Here is a 20,348-nt window from a genome sequence, read left to right as displayed (position 1 = left end):
TCGGAGGTGTTGAGGATGCGGAGAACCCATTGAAGCTGGTGGCCCGAGATGCTGCTTATCCTGTGTATCAAATTTGCTTCATTAAGAAATTTGGATACACTGGTGGGGAAACAAGTAATGAGCCACAAGGACTGACCATTTGTGGGTAGAATAAACAATTTGTGTAAAACTTTCCCATGCAGCGCGGGCACTATCTCTCCCCTGTACTTGGGAGGGAACAACTGGAGTAAGTGGGATTTCTGCTGTGATTCAAACTTTATCCACGGTCAGGCGTGACCGTGCGGCTGGACTGCAAATAGATTGGCGCATGTATCATTAGCACAGTCTGTCATTAGGAATGTCACACTGGGTTTGATGGTTTTTCTCTTACCCAGCTGCATGGCAGAATCTGTTTATCTAGTCAGTGCGGAAGGAGAAAAACAGAGAGATTCTGATCAAATGTGAACGTGTAATTTCCAAACACCATAATGGCAAGCAGCACCCAGAGCGCTCCTCCCCGTGGCTCTGCCGGCCGGAGGACCGTGCCAGCGGTTGGGAAGCACATCTGCCGTGGCTTCGCTCGCTGGGAGCGGTGCTGAGCTCCCGAGGGAGCTGGGGGCTCCAGTGGCACCGGGAGCCCTGGGGAAGTGGAGTTTTGAGGCAGCAGGAAAGATTCATGGTGCAAACGGCACGGCTGCGTTGGCAGAAGGGAACCGCGTCGTTTCCTGCTGTATCTGGCACGGTTGCGTGACAGCTCCTGGGAAATGGGAGGAATGCTTGTTTTCTCTCCTTGGGACACTCCAGTTTCCCTGGACTGGTTATGAACCGCGCAGGAGACAGGGCTGGGGAGGTAGCTCTGAAGATGTGGGCTGCTGGCTTGCAAAGCAAAGCAGGGCTCAGGGCAGCTCTGGGTCTGATCTTTCGCACAATTTTGGGGAGGCTGAGCGAGGCAGCGTCTGGAGGGTATCGGCAGCAAAACACACAGCACGGTGAGATGCTGGCAGAGCCTGGATGTTCTGTCTCCAGACAGTGGTAACCTTGGATGGAAAAGCTGTTTTATTTTCTAACAGTAACAAAGGATCCAGCAACGCAGGCTTGACAAATCACATCTGGATTTTCTGTAGTGATGTATGTTCGTGTGAACAAGTACTTGCATATTAAAATCAATATTATTTCTTGCAATCAACCCTTTCTTATTCTGGAAGACAGTCAATGTCTGGGCCAGTGCACATAACAAGCCTAGGGCCCAGAGATAAACCAGCTCAGCAGCGCAGCTTGCTCTGTTCTTGCTTAAGTATTACTGTGTATTTTCTTATCTCTTTTTTTTCAAGAAAGCCTTCCCAGCTCCTTTGAATGTTAACATCTCTTGTGGTTATGCTGCAGCCCTAGTTATTAGGGAAGACTTGTTGCTTCAAATCGGATCATGCCTCAAATAAAAGCAGCCATAAAATTGAGTTGGAGCTGTGCTTTGCTGAAACCACCGCTTGAGAACAGAGGCTTGAGTGCCCAGAGGACCTCGGGCACTGGACAGGAGACCTTGTGGCATCACCGATGCTGTTCCTGCTGACGCACACCGCTGGAAAGTCCTTGGCAGCACTGTCCAGACCTGCCTGTCTGTGCCAGAGGGGGAAGGCGAGCCCGAAAGCTTTTTCTGAAGCTTTTGTCATCTGCCAGCTGGGAGTATGAAGGCTTGTGCTGCATCCTTCCTGGAGGAGTTGGCCCCACGTCCACATGGGGAAAACTGCTGGGAAGGGACGTTACAGCTTTTCAAGTCTGTTGGGGGCTGTGGCTGCCCTGTGTCCCCTGCAGCCCGGAGTCAGTGCTGGTATCTGAGGCTGCCCCTGCTCTCAGGCTATACTACCATGTATTTCTTTTTTTAAAAAAATCTCTACTCTGTCCTTTATCAAGGACTTTAAGCACTCTTGGGGTAGTTCTCCCTCCTTCTTCACATGCCCATTCTCTAATGCCTTTCTCGGCTAGACCCCCGTCTCCCCTGAAGCTAATGGGTATTTTGTCCCCAGCTTTGTCAGATTGTGTTTTGCCCTGAGACGTGCAGGGCAGTTTATAGACAGCTGTGCTGTGGAAAGCAAAGCAGCACAGTAGTCGTACTGTTCCAAAACGGAGTGGAGGAAAATCCTCATCAGCTCATGAAAGGAGTCGGTTTATGTGACCGATGCTCATGTGGGTACTGATGTAACGTGCGAGGAATTACTTGGGCATCCCTGTAACGAGGGGTGGGCATCCAGGTCATGGTTAAGGGCTCTGAAATGCGGGGCCAGGAGTTCAAGTGGGCTTAGTAAGGCTGGAGCAGCGCCTGGCACCTGGGCTGCAGGTGGAGGCGGCGATGGCGCTGATGAAGGCTTAGCGGGATGGTTCAGGATGCCCTGATGATAAATCAGCCTGTTCCAGTGTCGTCTTCCCAGCTGTTGAATCCCAAGCCAAGGTAGTACGGGGTCTGCTTCGCCTGCTGCGTGGCATCTGCAAGGGAGGGTAAGGGCAGGTATGTGGCAGCTGCTTGGAGAAGATCCTGGGTGTTAAGCAGCCTCGTGAATTATTACTCACTGAAATGTGGTATGGAGATCTTGGTATTTATCCACAAAATGTATGCATTTGACTGGCGGCCAAGGATTTCAGAGTTTTAAATAGTGTAAATGTGTGGATAAGGATGATCACATGGTAAAACTTGTGCTTTTTCTTCTTTCTCAGAGACAACTTCACACTAGGTTACACAAATGAAGAAATTCCTTATCAGGCAAGAAGGGTGCTTTCTGGCTCCTCTGCCCCGGGAGTAACGTGTTTACATTGCTGTGATGTGCAGGGAGGAATTCATGTGTGTTGAGACATTTTTTTTCTTAAAAATAATAATTTTGATGCTGTTCTTCCCAATCCAATTACAGCCTTTTCTTTTGATAATAACACTGGGGCTGTTTGTGCATGGGGCCAGGTGGGTGCTGGAGGACTGGCAGCATCTGCCTGGCCCCAGGCACAGCCAAGGACCCCGGGGTTGTTGTGCTGTATTTATTTCCTGACTGTAGTGTCAAAACATAAATTCTCAAAGGTTCAGCTTTGGTTCCTTCTATCTATAATAAATCCTGGAAGCAGTTTCTTCCCCCTCCATCTGGTGTGCGTGCTGCAGCTGGGCCCTTGCCCCGGGAGGGAAGATATTTCAGAGATGGTGACTCTTCTTTTTGAATAGCAGCTGTGGAAACCCCTGCCCAGCTCTGGGGGCTGTTTTGCTCTGTGCAACCCTGGCAGCGCGAGGACGAGGGGCTGAGAAGGAAGCAGGCTGGCGTACGTGGGCTGGGAAAACCCAAACTCCTTTACAGATGGCGACGGCGTGCAGCGTTGTGTTCGCTGTGAGGATCAGATTTGTTCTCGTTTGCTTGAGACCGAGTGACGAAGCCCAAGTGCAGAACTGCAGTGAGGCTTGTAGCCGCGAGCTGTGCTGGGCTGTGGGACGGATAACCGAACCAAAGTTCTGCTGAGTCCGCTTGGAGAATCTGAGTATGAAGATTTTCTATTTATTCCTGCTCTCTGTACAGAGATGGAGTTTCTCTGGAAGTTTCTATGGGAGAAAGCCCAGTAACGAGTCTGCTGGACATGTAGCCTCAAAAGTCCCTGGAACCTCACGTAGCTGATGTTCTTCTGAGCCCCCCTCCTGCCTCCCCCAGCCCGTGGAGGTTTGGTTGGGGTCTGTTTGCTGCGAGCAGTGCAGGCACGCTGCTGGAAGATGGGAAGGATGACAATGTACGATGTTCTCAAGTTTCCAGTAAAAGTACAACTGAAAAAGTGAATCACAGCTTCCCCTCTGGAGCTCCTTGAGGACTAATAGAGAGGAAAAACGGCAGCTTTCCAGAGCCTCAATACACAGCAGTGGTTTCAGCTGAGAGGAATGAAGAAGGAGAAATCCTGCAGCTTCTCCTTCACGTACCCTGGACGAGCCGGGTCTGTCGTGGTGCTCAGCAGAGCTCAGCTCCTGTGCCCGTTCACCAGCCTGTGCACAGCCTTGCCCACCTTGCACGGCCGGTGAAAGCCCTACATCGGGCTGCGGGGACGGATCCAACACCTCGCGGTTATCACGGCGAGGTTCACGATCCTGGGGATTTAGAAGCGTCAGCTGTAGCTGCTGCTAGTCTGTGTTCAGCTCCTAGAAGGCTAATAGCCTTATCGCTGATAAAAATCAGTTGTGACCATAGTGATGTGCCATCATGGGAGGTGAGTAGCGTTCAGGAGGTGGGCAGGAACCTGAAGTCACCCCCCCCCCGAGAAAGGACCGTATAGTTTGGGGTGAAATACAGCGATGTGGTTGTTCCGGAGGTTTGCGTAGCTGTCGCCTGCTCACACCTGTGTGGCTGCACAATAGCAGACGGCAGTGTCCCGGGTCCGGTCTGGCACTTTCCCAAGTGCTAAATGTTAGTTTATAAGGGGATGGAGAAATTAGAAATTCAATAAGACCCAGGAATTCTTGCAGCTTGAAAGCAGCCCTGCAAATGTAGAGAGTAAGGCTTGCAGATCGTTACCAGGTGAAAAAACATTTCGGTGAAATATGTGAGCACATGCAAGTAATCTTTTGAGAATGACGTTGAGTCTTTTAGAAAACAAATAGTGGGATAAAAGGTGTCTGCAACTTTGTTTTTTTTAGTTATGTCTTGTTAGTGGGTCTGTTTCCCACGAAGCCCCGTGTTGAAGGCCTAGCGCTAACCTAGGTCAAGTTATTTTGCTTAGGATTGTCCTAGCAGCCGTTAAAATAGAGTAGGACGTTGTTAGTGCAGGGTAATGATTTCCACATAGCTGACTTTAATCCACTACAACACATCTGAAAACATTTTTCCTGTCCTTGAGCCGTAAATTAAACGACTCGGAACATTTGAGCGCGACGTCTGATCTCTCACCCATTATGTTAGAAAAGTGTGATTAGTTTTTTCTGTTGCCTAAACACAAAGCTCGGACTGTTGGTAGCATGAACCTGCTGCCAGGGTGCCTTGGGGTGGCCGTGCTGACCCTGAGGTCCCGGCTGCTTTGGGGCTTGTGTGGTTCCCTGTCCTGGGGGGGCTGCAGGGGACCCCCCTCTGCTGCTGGTCCTGCCGGGGACGTGGGCACGGGGGTGTTCCTGCAGCCGGGATTGGGATGTCGGCTCAGAGCATCAGCCTGTTCTGCAGTAGCTGCCCATGGCATCGTACTCATGGACGGAGTCGTCTCTTAATTATTTCAGATGACCTCGTATTCTGCTGTTCCCAGGCAAAAGAGGGAGCCTCCTTGTGTAAGCACAAATGCTCATCAAACATACGATTTGCATCTCTCTCTGGTGAGGCTGGTGTTTCTCCCAGTCCCCCTTTGCTTTGCATTTAAAGGTGCCAAATGGAACCAAAATTGTGCCGTATCAGCTTAATTTCAGAGTAGTTCAAGTGGGAGCTGTGGCTGAGGTGAGTCTGGTTTTGTTCAGGCCATCGCTGGAAGCTGTACGAGGCTGTCTTGCTTATACCAAGAACTTTTGCTCGCTCTAAAGAACTGATGGTCAAGCCTTGAGTTTAATCATTAAAAGCACTAACTATGAAGGGGCTTTCTACATGCAAACCTCAGTCTGGCTGTGTCGTTCATTAAGCGTGAAAACACCTATGATGATTTTTTTGGAAAACACAAGTTTAGCTGCTTTCTGGTACAGATGGTGTGATCTTTGTTTATCAGAGCTATGGGGAACTTGGAAACTAGAAAGTGCTGGCAATACCGGTGACCAAATGCCATAGCTTCATGCAGAGCAGATTTACTGCTATCACTCTTATCTTCTGCAATCAGAATCGCTTTCTGAATCTCGGTTCTCATTTACTGGCAAATTGAAGTCTTCGGGGATCCTTTAAGCTGTGTTTGGCATGCGGGCTCCAGAGCTGAGCAAAGGGGAATGTCGTAACTGCCCCTGCTCCGTGGCAGTGTGAGCACACGTCAGGCTGATTCAATGCAGGGGAAAAAGCGCAGAAATAATAATGATGATCTCTTTGCATTGTTCTGGGCCTCCAGATGAAATTCTCAATGTGGGAGCAATATACTCAGCGCTGGATTGTGGCAAAAAGCGAGTTGGGATTGCTGGGAAAGCTGTCGTTCCTGGAAAGGATGGTTTCCTTTGTCCCACTGAAAACAGTTGGAAAGACCAACTTAAAGTGAATTGTCGCTGCCTAAAATCAAATAATTACAGAGAAGATGATTTATCAGAACAAGACGTCTAGCTATGAGAAAAAGTATGTTATTCCCTATTGAAAAAGCTGTGATGGTAGTACTGAGTAGTGGTTTGGAATAAAAAAAGCTTAAATCCTTAAGGGGTGGATACAAAGTGCATTGAAGCCAGTAGGAGTCTTTGCTTTTGATAGGTTTTGGATCGAACCCTGAATTTGGGAAGGTAGGTATGTATGCTGACTGGTTTAGATGCAAAGTACCAAAGGTAAAAAAATTGCCTCAAGATTTCCTGGGTTAAAACTGTGCTCCTTATTTCTCAGACTTGGACTCTGCAGATAATTAAACCAAAGCTGAATGTCGTACGTCGCAGGGGCCAGAGTCCGACAAAGGATGCTTGGCCGCAGCGAGTGATCTGTGCCTATCAGAACGAGGCCTGTTTTCGTTAAGTGGTGCACGATGGTGATGATAAATGGAACGGTTTGCATTTGAAAACTTTATCTTGTAGTTCATGCGGTTTCCATCTCCCAGCTCAACCTCTCAGCATCCAGAAAAGCCCGTGTATGTCCCTGCTGGACCTTGCCCGGGCCCCTGCAGCTCCCTCGTGCCCCGAGCGTTGGAGGGGACAGCCACGCTGGAGATCCCGTCCCAGCTGTGCCCCCAGATGCCTCTGTGGGGAAAAAATGATCAGGCACATGGAAAAACCTTTGGACGGTGGCAGCGTCCTGCTCTGGCTTGGCAGGACCGAAGATGCATTTGTGAATGGAAACTGTATTTTTAGAGCTTTTTCTGTCTGGCACCTGTTGAAAGGGTCAAGATGATTCATACAGGGTAGCGTGTGAAAGGCATTTATATAATTCCTGCTGTGGTCTGATGTATAGGCCTGCCAGGGAATGCATATATATACACATATATACACACACATATAATCAGAATACATTTCAGGATTCAGGGCCAGAACAAAGGGGCAAAGCCAGGTGTACGCAAAACAAGAACCACCACAAGCCTGTCTGCTGATTTCTTGAACTGAAATAAGTTTGTGTCTTAAACTCCACACTAAGTTGGAGCCTGTAGTTTAAGAATGGTTTGAGCTTCCCGGTTTTAATAGCATGGAACTAGCATCTTCTCTATTTACCACTGTACTATTTCTGAGGATAATTTTAGACAAACACGTATATATATTCATTCCTTGGCAGGCCTATATACTATATATATGTTTGGTGGGGTTTGGGTTGTTTTTTTAAGTCTGTTTTTTGAAGTCTGTTTTTTGTTGCTTGGGGTTTTGGGTATCTTTGGGGGTTTTTTTAAAAGCAATTTAAGTTGAGTTTACTTAATTTCCTATTGCAGAGCCGAAGGGAAGACCTGGTCCCCCCCTGTTCTGGAAGACGGCAAGGCTCAAGCGTATCGGATCAATATAGAGCCAGAACCGCAGGTACGGCGGCAGCAGCCCTGCACACAGGCTGGGCTTTCCAGCTGGGTTTTCCGGGGAGAGGAGATCTGTGTCTGGAATCTGGAAAGCTCTCTGCTCTGCTTGCAGTCCTTCCAGAAGCTAAGGAGTTTCTGTGTGTGGTTTTAAAACATCACGTTTGTTAGACTTTTCCGTGCAGGTCTTGCTGTACTTTCCTTGGGCTGGTAAAGCCCAGGCTCCTGCGGTGAACTAGATCCCTGAACTGATCTGGCTTAAACCCAGCTCCGTAATTGCCTTCCACCCAAGCTGGGCTTTGTTGAATCAGCTTGCCAGAGGCACGAGGAGGCTGGGCAAGTGCCCTGGGGAGGGGAGCAGCACCAGACCCCCCTCGATGCCGGTGACCCAGCTCATGCTCAGCATTATTTTTGATGGAGCTCTTGGGAGCCTTCCTAGGGGTGCTGCCCGATGCCTGCCCTTCCTGAGCACAGCACGCCCGGGGTCTGTTTGCACCTGCCTTGGCCGACGTGCCTCCATCTTGGCTGCTTCCAAAATCCACTGCGCCCTCCTAATCCCGTGGCGGTGATTCACTTCACATGGTGGTGGATGGTTTTTTTGGTTTTGGGTTTTTTTTTTTTTTTGTAATGGTCTCTTTTCTGTCTCACTCCTTTCTCTTCCTTCTCTCTGCTTTGCAGCTTGTCTCTTCCCTCTGTCTTCAGCTCTTTTCCCTCGACTCTCCTGCCAGCACTCTGCCTGCAGCCTCCCCTGCCTTCCCACCTCGAGGTCTGCGAGGGCAGAACTGTCTCCAGCAGCAGCCTGCTACCGGGAGGTGGATGGAGCTGAACAGATCTCCGTCTTTCGTACCCATCTCTTGACTAATAGCTTGTTAGTGAGGTCAAAGATGACTCTCGTTCTCCTTTGGCTCCTCGAGGGCAAGAGGAACAGTGTCTCGCTCCTGCCTTTCTGCCTCCAAGTTACCCAACTGTTGGGTTTTTGGATGTGCTGACCCATGATGCCTGTTGGAGAGGTATCGGGGGAATGAGGAGGAGACCGGGAGGAGGGGATGGAGCAAAGGGGAGCTCCTGCTGTCTTGCTTCTCCTCGGATGGGTGCTGAGCTGACGCACATGCTGCAAGCTTTCCCAGGGCACACAAGGTAATGGATGGCAGGACTGAAGCCTGCTGAGATTTCTCACTGCTGCAGGTTGGCCAACCCCTCCCAGAGCAGTGGCAGAGGCACCAGAGCTGCTTGCAACCTTCGGAAAACAAAAGTACATCAGTTCAGGCTGACAAAAAAAAAAATCCCACGATTGCCACAGCAACCGGGAGCACTCTTGTGCCGATGTGGAGTGTTCAAATATTGCTCATATGGTTTCTTTCTCCACAAAGGTGGTTTGTGTTATGGGCTGTTTTGTGAGAGCTTTTTCTCCGGCACTTATAAAGTGCCTGTGTGCAGATGCTGTTGGCTTAGCTCTGCTGCTTGTTCCTAGAGGTGGCTCTTTTTGTGTCCTGACAAGGGTCCCAAGGTCCCCCCACAGCCCTTCCTCAGCTCAGCCCAGAAGGAATACAAGACGTGCAAGGGTGGAAGAGGGAAGGATGATGCTACAAAGAGTGGTGTTGGCCTCGTTTCCCTTCCATGAGCAGTGGGGGGAGAGCACTGGCAGCAGACACTGCACCAAATGACAAGGATGGGGGAGAGATTCTCCAAACCCCACAAAGAGCGGACCTGTAGAGTCGCGCCTGTGAATCTGTTGGCCGTTGTAGCCGTGTGGAATTTGCAAATGTTTTGCATTCCTGCCCAGGGACAGCGGGCAGAGGGGCTTGCAGCCTCTGGCGCTGCGGAATGGCAGCACCAGCAAACCCATCCCAGTATCGCACACGAGCAAGTCGTGGGTCTGCTCGTCTTTCCTGTACTGACTGACAGAGCAGGGGGATCTGTGTGCTTGGGTTTTGAGTTCTGGCCATGTTTGCTTCATTAATCAATTACGGCGATCTTTTTTGACAGTTATTTTTTCTTAATAGACTTTGATGTGCCCAAAACCCTATGAATAATATTAAATAAAGACCAAATGTGCAGCAGTTCTGCTGCCAGATACAACATTTCTGAGGTTTAATGCAGATTGGATTTGAATCTGACTATTAATATATGTTACATATGGATCTTTTTAAGAATTAGACAGTTACATAGAATATAATGAGGGAGTAGAGGTGGATTTTCCCGAATCCAGACCTACACTGAAAATGTGTAAATCTGGGGAGTACTCAGCAGGTAAAGCAGACATGTTTGTGGCAAGGCACCAAGAGAGAGGTACAAACAAGAATATGCAGGTACAGACAACAGGTTCCTGCTCTTGCTCTCTTTTTAAATGGCTGGATCTCCACCTTGTCTTGCTTAATGGCTTTTCTGGTCTCCCAGAGAGGAGGTGAAGGAGGTACCACGTGCACATTAGAGTATTCTTGCTGTGGTTGCACCCTAGATGTGCTGGTTGACTCTTCTCGCTCCCCAAACCGATGGTGCCTTGAGTTGACTGCTCAGGACGTGTGCCAGTAGCTGTACTAACTAACCCCTGCGTTATTGCAGATGTCCTCTGACTTGCACAGTGCTAAGGGTGATCATCAGCACCCAAGAGTGCCGACCCACGCAGCAGGCATCCCGTCCACCGGGAACAGAGATCCCGGTCATGGCTGGAGTCCCCTGTGAAGCAATTCCATATGACCCAGGGCTGTCCTATGCTGTGTTCATTCAGCCCGTGTAGCAAAGGCACTTATTAGATTGTGAGAGAGAAAAGATGCATTGTAAAGTAATAGCGTGGCTCAAGATGTGCAACCTTTAGGTGCACTTCCTTGCATCTGGAAAAAAGCAATCTGCTTTGAAACACAGGGAAAAAAAGTCTGCTGGAATTCTGCCCTCGAATCGTGAAAATAGGTTTGGGGTTGTCCTTGAAAAGGGTTTTGAGAGCTTTACCCCAAGTGGCCTTTCCAGTAATGTGGAGCACATGTCTTTCCTTCCTCCAGGTTTTACTCAATCAACTTTTCCACTGTACTGGGCAAAGACGTCTTGAAAGTCTTTTGACTTGTGACTACAGTAATTCTTGGTAGAGGCCCCGAAACATGTGAGCATAAGCAGAATGCCTAAATCTGTGTGATTTCTAGGAAAGCGTGTACGCTGTAGATTACGTTTTAGTTAAGTGCAATCTTTGTCTTGAAGGCAGTGAGGCTTGCAGTTATCTTTTGTGCAAGAGAACTTGGAAGGTATGGACCAGCTATGAGCTCTCCTCTCTTTCTAAATCTGTTGTGATTTGTCACTTGAGCTCTGTGGAAAACCCCTACTCAGAGACCAAGAATGTAATCAATCTGCCTTATTAAAATTTTGATTAGTGCTATGACTGCAAGGAATAACTGCCCTCATGACTGAAGAAGCTGGAAGTGGAGAGAGCTGCTTGTTCACAATTAGTAGAAATGACACTGAACAGGATGCGAGTGAGTCACCTTCATGAAATAATATTTTTTTTAAAAAAGCAGACTTTGGTTATCAGTTGGTTACACTATACAAGTCTGTCCTTAACAGCAAGGGTCTCTAGAGGAGGGCACAAATTCAGTGACATTCAACGTTGCATCCCAAATAACGAAGGGCTGCGTGTCTGTCAGTCCCGGTCGCAGGTGATGGTGGGACCCACGGGGATGCTGCTCGGTGCTCTCCGGCCAGCAGCACCGTCGTGTGAAGTCCAGATTCCCATCACGCAGACATGACATCACTGCTGACGTGTTGGGATCTCCAGTCTTGCTTTGCCACTGGCCGTTTGCCCGGTGGCTGCGGGCACCGGCCCTTGCCGTCCCTTCCTGGCAGACGGGGAGAGCGGGAGCGTTGATCCATCAGTTTCTGGAAATCCCACTGTCTTGTAGCATGAGCTCGCTAGTCAAAATACCGCCATGTGGTGCTAATAAAAGGAGAGGACGTTTGTTTTCTTGACTGTTCCCACACTGCCAGAATTGGCAGCCTTTTGGCCCAGGGGGCTGGAAACGTGGGCTTTGGGCTGTGGGGCAGAGCCCTGTCAGCGCTAATTGACAGTAGATCAAGTGTCTGGGTGAGAGAACAATTGCAGCAGAAATTAAATTGGCAACGTGTAGCCGGAGCTGGAATAGGATGTGAGTCCTCCCAAACCTGGACACTTGGCTAAAATAAGCTCTGTGGGGTGAAAGGCTGGGTTGGAAGGCTGGGTTTCCTCCGGCTGTCTGGAGAGGGAGAGGCACTTCCCGGAGACGGCCAGTCAGCCCCGTCCCCATGGGAATGGCATCCCAGTGCCACCCAGCTGGCAGAGCGGCACCCGTGTCGTTCTCGGGGGGAGGGATGGGGACGGTGGGTCGGTGCTCCCGGTCCTGCTCGCTTTGGTCCTCTCTCGTGCTGTGCCCCGTGAGCTGGGGCTTTCCGAGCCCGACCGAGGGGCGAGCTCCGAGCAGTGGAGAAAAACTGGAAGGATGAATGGTTCCTCATTTGATTAATTGGCTCCGAGTATTGCTTTAAGTTCTCAATGGTTTGGTGTTGTGCGGGAAATTTCCATAGGCGTCTTTGCAAAAGCACGGCATGGGCCATACTTGTTTCTGTGAACCAGGGGTTAAAGCCTCCTCGCTGGAGAGGTGGAATTTCCTTTCTTGAGGTGACCGACCTTCCTTCCTCCCCTGGTTGGCAGGGCGGGATGGGCCATGGCTGCTCCTGGGAAAGATCCCACCGGGACCCCCGGCTCCCCCATCGAACCCGTCCTCGCGCGGGCATCCACTAGCGCTCTTGGGGCTGAAGGAGGGGGAAAACGTCTGCCTCGTGCTTTTGGGAAAACAGAGGGTGAGATAATGCCCTGGCACGAGACTGGGTTCCCGTCACATGGGAACTCCCAGTGCGTTGTTTGAGGACTGATTTAATAGCAGAAACATGCTGAATCCTGATGGCTGCTGTAAGTGGCGTCAGCCTTGAACTGCGGATACTCAGGCAGTATTTCACATTTGGGTATCAGGGGTTTGTACACCACCAAAATCTGCTGATCTAATTTACTGGGTGAAGAGGTTACGCACAAGCCGGTGTGTGCTTGTGTTTATTTTTTTTCCTGTGATATCACATTGAATCATTTGAAAACAAAGGGATTTTCTCAGTACCACTGTAACGCATTAATCTCTCGTAGCTGTAACCTTTTGTGTGAAGTCCTCTATACACCTCTTACATAAATCAGCATCTTTGCTAAATGAGCTTTAATAATCCTGGTGTATGAAAGAGGAAAGAACAATCTGGCGATAAAAGAAAAAAATGGGAATGGAAACTTCAAAATGGCGTTTTCTTCTGCCCAGGTAGCTTGACTAGTTTGCTATAGGAGCTATACTAAAATACAAACTGTGGATTTATTTAGGACAAAACAGAAAATGTTGTTGGATAAAGCACTAACACAGATATGTGCAGTGTTATTTTACTTGATAACATCAGCTTCAGTGATGACTCTGTTAACACAGGTAAGGACGCTGCCTGCTTGTGTACTCAGAAATACCGAGTGCTTGTTTGGAAGCAGACGTGTAGTTCAGTGCTGCTGTTCTTACCCATTGGGAAAAATAACTTGCCCCATTTCATGGGTCCCTTCCAACTTGAGATATTCTGTGATGATTCTATGGTTTTTCCTTGTTGCTCACTTAAGATGAATGCATTGCTCTTTGCAGTCACTTGTTTGACCTGCTGGGGTGAGAGCACGTGTAGAGAGCGGTCCCCGAGCGGTTGGGGGGGGATGCTGGGCGCAGGGGGGATGCTCACCGTGGTCCCCCAGACTCCTTGCAGCCAGCCGAGTGGCACGGGGTGGACCAGCCGGTGAAGGGGATGGGGTGAGGGCAGGGAGAGGCTTCCAAGACTTTTTTTTTTTGGCAGGAGGGGTGGGTAAATGCCAGCCAGGCCGTGCTGCAGCAGCTGCCTCCCATCCCCTGGACCAGCAGGCTCCTGCTGCAGAGGGCTGGGACGTCCCACGGGCACTGCCAGGGCTTGTTTGTTAGCAGGGAAGCCTGGGACGTGTTTTTGACTCGAGCTGAGTTTATCTTCTTTATTAGTGAGTAAAAGCAAAAGGCTGGGGCGTTCCAAAATGAAAACCAAAACATTATCCCATTGCTTTTGTTGTGTTTTTTTGTGTAACTTACCCTGGCTTTGACAGAAAGAGACGTTCAGATAAGCCACGGTGATGAAGTAGGCATCTTTGGGGCTTAAGCACGTAATATTTCTGTAGACTGAAGTTTAGCTTGTTGCCAGTGATGCTTTTTTCTCTCCATTAGCTGCTGGTAGCGGTTATGGAAAGAAAATCAGAAAGTGTGATACCATAACACCTGAAAATGCAACAATTCCCCCAAGTGGGAGTAGAGGGGAGAGACAGCAAGCTGAAAGGGATGAAATCAGGACAATGCCCGTTAGTGTTCAGCTCGCTAGGCTTGTTCTTTAAGCCAAACACCAGATGGTGAGAAAAGTGATTTAATGGTAGTATTAAATGGTGGCTCGGGCAGGTGGCACTGAAAAGGGAACAGCAGCATCTTCCCTAAGAGGAGGGAGAGGAGGCAGGAGCCCAGGGTGGATACTTGTGATGGTTTTGGAGGTTTTTGTCTCTGTAGCGGACGTTATTTTCTATGAGTGAGGAGGTTGAGCCAACACACGCAGCAGCCCGTGCACCATGGGGGCAGCTGGAGGCTGAGTGCTGGCAGGGTGCATTGCCTGCACTGAGCAATGCTCTCCTCCACCTCAGCTGTCTGCTCCTGGGCTGGAAAGGTGACCCTGAACCCTGGGAAGCAGAGAGAAAATCCTTTCTAGGGTTTAGACTGTCGCTGAGCTTAGCTATGGCTAGATAGTCATCTGGCAGGAGGGCACTGCTGCTGCTGGAGAGAGGAGGACGTTTCGAGGCTCTTGTACCTTTGTTATCCAGAGGTTATAATTTGTTATATATTGCAAAAATACCTTGAGGTTTTACTGATGTTTATTTTCTGTTAATGGTCATTAGGTTTTCCTGTATGAATGAAAGTCAAATACTACTTATACATAGAAATTCTTTTATTCTAAGGCTTCTTCACCTAGCCTAATTTCTTCTAAAATTACTTACCGTGAATATTAGTTCTGTTCACATGTGGAACTGTGGCTGCGGTTGTCTTAGGACTGTGGGAGCCGGAGATACTCACACCTAGCCTGAGCCTTAACAGAGTTTATGATGTTACTGCAGTGTAATAGTTACTCCCATGTCCAAACGTATTTACGCTGCCTGTGCAGGAGGGCTTCGTCTGCAGAGCTTTGCCCGAAGGTGTTTTGAAAACGCAGCCAGTATATCCTGTGCCCTCCAGTTCAGCAGAGCCTACGATCCCCAGCTATCTTGCTTTTTTATGAAAGTGTTAATAAAACCAATACATTTGTACAAAGCCCTCCTCCCTCTGCTTGTTAAACACCCCCTTGCATCCTTGATATTAAAAACATGCCCTCTGCACTGGAGCAGGCAAGATAAATGGAAACACATTTTAATCATTCTTGCCGGTCTTGGGTAACTTTTTTCCATTGCTGTGGATTTTTAAGAGACCACTGGGGAGCCAGGTAGCTTAAGGGATGAAGTCGTGGCATTGCAGCTCAAGTCCCTCTTGAGCTCTTTAAATCGCATGAGGGCTGTGGCTTCTCCCGGGGGGTGAAGCTGTTCGCTGGAGCTGTGGGGAGCCAGCAGCCATCGGACCCTCCCCGGTGGCCATCAGCGTGACCGCATCAAGGTGGAAAAGTGTTTGCTTTCCTAAGAAGGGTCTGTGTAGCTTACTTCTCTAATTGTGAGAGATTGTCCCTGGGTTAGATGTATGCTGTCTTCATGCTATACAGTATATAGTGCAGAACATGTGCAAACATAGAGCTGGAATGTTTTCCTAGCTCACCCTAAAAGTACTTTTTTTTTTTTTTTTTTTTTATAATGTCTTATTTTACATCAGAGCTGCTTCTCGTGAGAGCACTGCTTCAGAAAGGGGTCAGTCTTCCTCCTGGAAGTTAAGAAATGCCCAACCATCGTTTACAAATGGTTTAAAAACTTTCCTGCCCATGCAAATATGTTTTAGATTACTCTTGTCAAGGCAGCTATAGCCCTGTCAGAAGTGACACATCATTTAAAGTTAGTAGGAAGCGTTCAGCTTTTCCCTCTCCGGTGCTGCTGCTCGTTTTCGGGCGCTCTCGGCGGGGCGAGCCGCAGCCCGGTGCCAGCCCCGGTGACTCTGCGGTGCCCGAGGCGAGGGCAGCGGGTTTTTTTGGTCAAGCCCTAGCTCCTGGAGTCGTGTGTTTGTGGAATTACTCCTGAAAAACTAAGCCAGGCTGCTGTCCGTGAAGGTATGTGTGTTTTACCTGTGGAAGTGGGGGTTTGTGGTTGGAGATTTGCACTGACGGGAGGCGGCGGGGCTGACCTCAGCCCGCTCCCTGCTCTAACAGCAATTAAACAGAAAGCGATGGAGACTTTCGTATAATGCTTTTGCTGTAGCTTGCAGGGGTTTCGGCAGAAATTGCAGCGTGTAATACAGAAATAAGCGCTTTAAAACGAGCCTGACTGCCAGGTCCAAGACCACAAAGCTGAGCAAACCTTAGCAATGCTGCACCTCTGCCTGCCAGGACACGACCCACGGGTGTTTTTCAGCATGTCCGAGGCCTGGCACGAGGCTGTGGGGCTTGTGTTGGGTCCCTGTCCCGCGATCTCGCCGGCTGTGCCTCCTCGGGGTACAGACCGTCCTGGGGACGCGGGCAGGCTGGGGCTCAGCCAGGCTCCAGCTCGAGTCATGTTTCACGTGAACGTTGTCTGCGGCCTTTTAACTAAAAGACCATCTGATTTTGAGGGTTTGGTCTCTTGCTTAGAGAGATCTGAAAAACGAATTTGGTGTTTAGCTGATGACTGTGAAAGGAGCGTAGTGAGAAGGACGTGATGGATGAAGTTTTACTTCAGACCGTGGTATACGCTGAAAGAGGAACTTGGCAGAATATTTGAAATCCGTTTCATAAAATAACCCAACCAGCTTCAGCAAACTACACCCGACCTTTTTTTCTTATCTGCTAGTCTTCTGAGCTGAGCTAAATAGTAGGATCATACTTAGAGAGCTTTTTAAAGTTAGATTGAAGCCTGTTTAGTCTGTAAGAACAGCATCTCAACATGACATCTGAACTGTGCTTATAGGGAAATGTGTTAAAATGTGTGTAGCTTTTAAAATTTATCCTTTTCCCCTAGCTTTGGGGGCAGCCTTTGGCATAAGGGTTGGCCATGGGGCTTCTTTTGAGGCAGTGAGCTGGAGAATTGATCCCGCTCCTGCGGACACCAGCCACAGTGTAAATCTGTTATTTGCATTCAGATGAAAACTGTGCCATCCATCCCATACGCGTCCTCTGTGGGGTAATAATATGACTTCTATTTCTAGGACTTTTGAACCAGTTTATCAGAGGCAAAGCACTGTCTTTGCTGTTGAAAAGCTCGGGGGGAGGAGAGGAAGGGGTCACTGCATTGCAGTTGTCTTCTGTGCTGAGGCTGAATTTCGGTCTTTGAGGGTGTCGGGATATGCTAGGATATGTCTTCAGCCTTAATTGCTTGTGACATATGTATGAAAGAAGACTTGCAGCAATGAAGGCAGTACAATTTTGCCCACAAAAAGCCCTCTGCCAGGAGAGGTCAGAATCAGGTCGTCGAAGTCCGACTGTACCCCTTGGGTCAGAAGAAAAGACAGCTGGGGCAGAAATTGCATCTTTGCTTTAAAAAAAAAAAAAAAAATCCTTGCCCATATCCTATTCTTTTCTCTTGCTGCCAGGTCTGAGCTATTCCCCTTGAGCCCTGGGCAGGCAGCAGTGCCCGGCACCCATTGGAGAAGCCGGGGAGCCCATCACCAGGCTGTCTGGGCGCGTTGGACAGCAGGCACGGTGGGGACGGGTCTCAAACCGCTGCTCAGCCTTGCAGAAACCGTGATGGGTTTGCTCTAAGCCGACCTTCCTTCAGGTGTAGCTCTTGAGGCAGATGCTCCGGTGGTCTCCTAATAACAGTAATAGTGACATACAAACGTTATCCTGGCTCCGCAGAAAGGTGCTCTTGCCCTCTTCTCTTCCATGGTTGGCAGCTGAGGGACCGATGCCAGGGACACATCTTTTAGCCATATATCGGAGAGTCAGTTGGAGAGTCGCTGGCGGGCTCTCGGCAGAACACAGCTGGGCTCAATTACCCAAGCTCGGAGTGAGGGAGAGAGAAGTCAAATGCCGGTGAGGAGCCGGAGCCCTCGGGCTCATCCTGCTGCTGCTGGAAGACGGATGCAAGTAACCGAGCGTGCTCACGAGGGGTACCTCTTCCAGGTGACCCCATGGCTAAGGGATGCTTTGACCTCCTGGTGCACAAATAGCGACACTCGTGTCTCTAATTCAGCATTTTTGGCAGCAAACGTCTAGCTGACGCTGACTGATCGTGTTCTGGTTTTAGGAAGAGAGTGGATCTGAAGTACATCAAACAGAAAAGTGCTTTCGGCTGAGCCAAGCCGTTAATGACCTTCAGCTCTGTTTAAGTCTGATGCGGCACATGTTTATAACGGAGAGCAGGACTGGCTCCCCTGGGCTTAGCAAAATAAACGTCTTGCAGGCGATCCCCGCAGCGGCTGGTGCCTGCACCGGTGGGAACCAGAGCTGCTGCTGGTCCTGTCCCTGCAGATCTTCTCCCACCACTGCACAAGTGGGATCCGGGATGGATTTGGGGATCGGAGGTGTGATTTCGGAGGTGTGTTCGGCTCTGCAGCTGGTGGGGCTGCTCCCAAGGAAGGTTTCTCAGATATGCCGAAGCTGCCGTTGCTCAATACCCTTCCAAATCAGGCCATGGTGCAGGTGCTGACATGGAGGTTGTAGGAGCCAACGTTGGCCTCTCAAATTGGCAATCTTCAGTTTTAATCTCTGTCTGATAGTCTGGAAAATGAGATGAATTATTTCGTTTGTACTTGTGGCCTTTTAGGGGTCTAATTTAATACGCTGTGAAGTGAATGAACTTTTAAATGCTTTAGATCAGAACACGAAGATGTTCTCTCAAGCTGTGTCCAGAACCTGTGGTCTCTAGAGCTAAAGACTTGTGCTTGAAAAAGGCTGAAAGGACAAATAGGGCATTTTGCAAAATGTCACAAAAAAAAAAAAAAAAAGAAAAATCTTCCCCCCCGCCCCCAGGAAACTTCCCCCCCTGCCACTTGAGGCAGCAAAATGGTCAAACTTTAGGAAAGTAAGGCTGGATGTATTTTACCAAAGTGTATCAGAATACAAATGTGAGTTCTCAAAACTGTTAAGAAATCATGTCTGGTACAGCATATTCTCTGAGTGCGAAGGGCGGTTAACTCCTGCAGCTCTGCAAAACACAGCCCTGAAGAGCACGGCTGAGGTGGCGAGCACGGGGGGCTTCTGCTTGCCCAGAGAAGGGCTTAGGTTCAAATCCATGAGTTAAACTCTTCCCAGCTTTGGATCCCAACGTTATTCCCGTTAAGCAGACAGCTGAAACTGTGTGCTTGCCTTCATGTATTTTGAAAATCTGAAGAGATTTATGGGTTTTGTTGACTCTACAAAAGGTGGTTTCAAAAGATGATAAACTCTCTCCCAAAGAGAGAAGGACTGAGACTGATTTTCAAACCTTTTGAAAATTCTTGGTTGGTTGCATGTTTTCCTATTTATGGGAACACTTATTTCAACAGCAATTAGCTTGATAGAAGTTTTTAATTTTTGAGTCTTCTGTCCTATTACAGGTTTGACAAAAAACCCTGAGGATTGAAAGTGCCTCAATTCAGCTACTCCAGCAGAGTCAGGGCACAACTGCAATGAGCAGGCAAAGCCTATCTTCATATTTGTTACCTAGAGTATGTTTTAGCTCTGCCTGGTGAAGCCACAGAGTATATTTGTATTTCTGTTGAAATCTTCAACTTGCTTCTTTTAATGCTCCCCTGTATGTTTCCTGAAATTGGAAACGATATATCCTGTGAAAAGCATTGGAGCTTCATTACTTTGCTGATTGTGCACATTGCTCCGCTGGCTGTGTCCAGGCATCACGCTGTAGCTGAACGAAATACCTTCAGCTGATACAGGGGAAAGGAGATTTGCTAATAAGCAGTCACTGAACAGAGGGACTTGCTAGAAATTGAATAAGTGCTTGTAGAAGAAGGAAGGAAAAAAAGCTCTCCCTATTTCTGGCTCTTTGAGGAATTCCCAGGATTAAATCCTTCAGTCAGTTTCTTTCCCTTAAATATAAAAGGAAATCCCATGTTTTAAGAACATTGTTTTCCTTCCAGCACAGAATTCCCGTTTGGAGGGACTGCTGGGGTGGATGCTGGGTGCTGTGCCGGAGCGCGCTGCCTCTCGGGCTGCCCCTCGCAGAAGCACCCACTGGGCGCAAGGGCCACCAGCTCCTCAGCAGCCCAGCCGAGCCCCTTTTCTCCCTCTTAAATATTTTTTTTTTTCTGATGAATGCCAGAACAAGTTACGTGTTTTGGTGGTGTTGGGATGATTTTTGTTTGCTTCGTGCTTTATTTTCTAGATATCTTGAGAGATTTTGCTTGGTTTTCAATAAGTGGCATCAGTCTCTTGTTAGTAGAGTCTCGTTCTAAGCACCAGCCTTAACTCCCGTTGTATGTACATGAGAAAAAAACTTTCTGTGGCCACCGCAGAGCCGGCCGTGTGTGCTCAGCATGGCCCGAGGCTGGCAGGGTCACCGGCTGCAAACGTGTTCCCTTACGTCAACAGCTGTTGCAGAAAAAAAGGTTTTCATTAAGGAAATTGAAGACCTGTACCTGTTTCCAGCAACAGTG

General features: G+C 48.9%; 1 protein-coding gene across 1 annotated transcript in view; it reads left to right on the top strand.

The window, feature by feature from the left end:
• PDLIM4 (PDZ and LIM domain 4) overlaps positions 1–20,348 on the top strand; it is a 53,933-nt gene that overhangs the window by 18,222 nt on the left and 15,363 nt on the right. The window contains exon 3 of the mRNA XM_075056344.1: positions 7,489–7,573. Within this exon, the coding sequence (XP_074912445.1) occupies positions 7,489–7,573 (85 nt within the window). The remainder of the gene's footprint in view (positions 1–7,488; positions 7,574–20,348) is intronic.

Source organism: Buteo buteo, chromosome 24, assembly GCF_964188355.1.
Source record: "Buteo buteo chromosome 24, bButBut1.hap1.1, whole genome shotgun sequence".
NCBI classification, from domain to species: Eukaryota; Metazoa; Chordata; class Aves; order Accipitriformes; family Accipitridae; genus Buteo; species Buteo buteo.
Note: the sequence above shows the minus strand (reverse complement) of the source record. Positions and strands in the feature narration are given on the sequence as shown.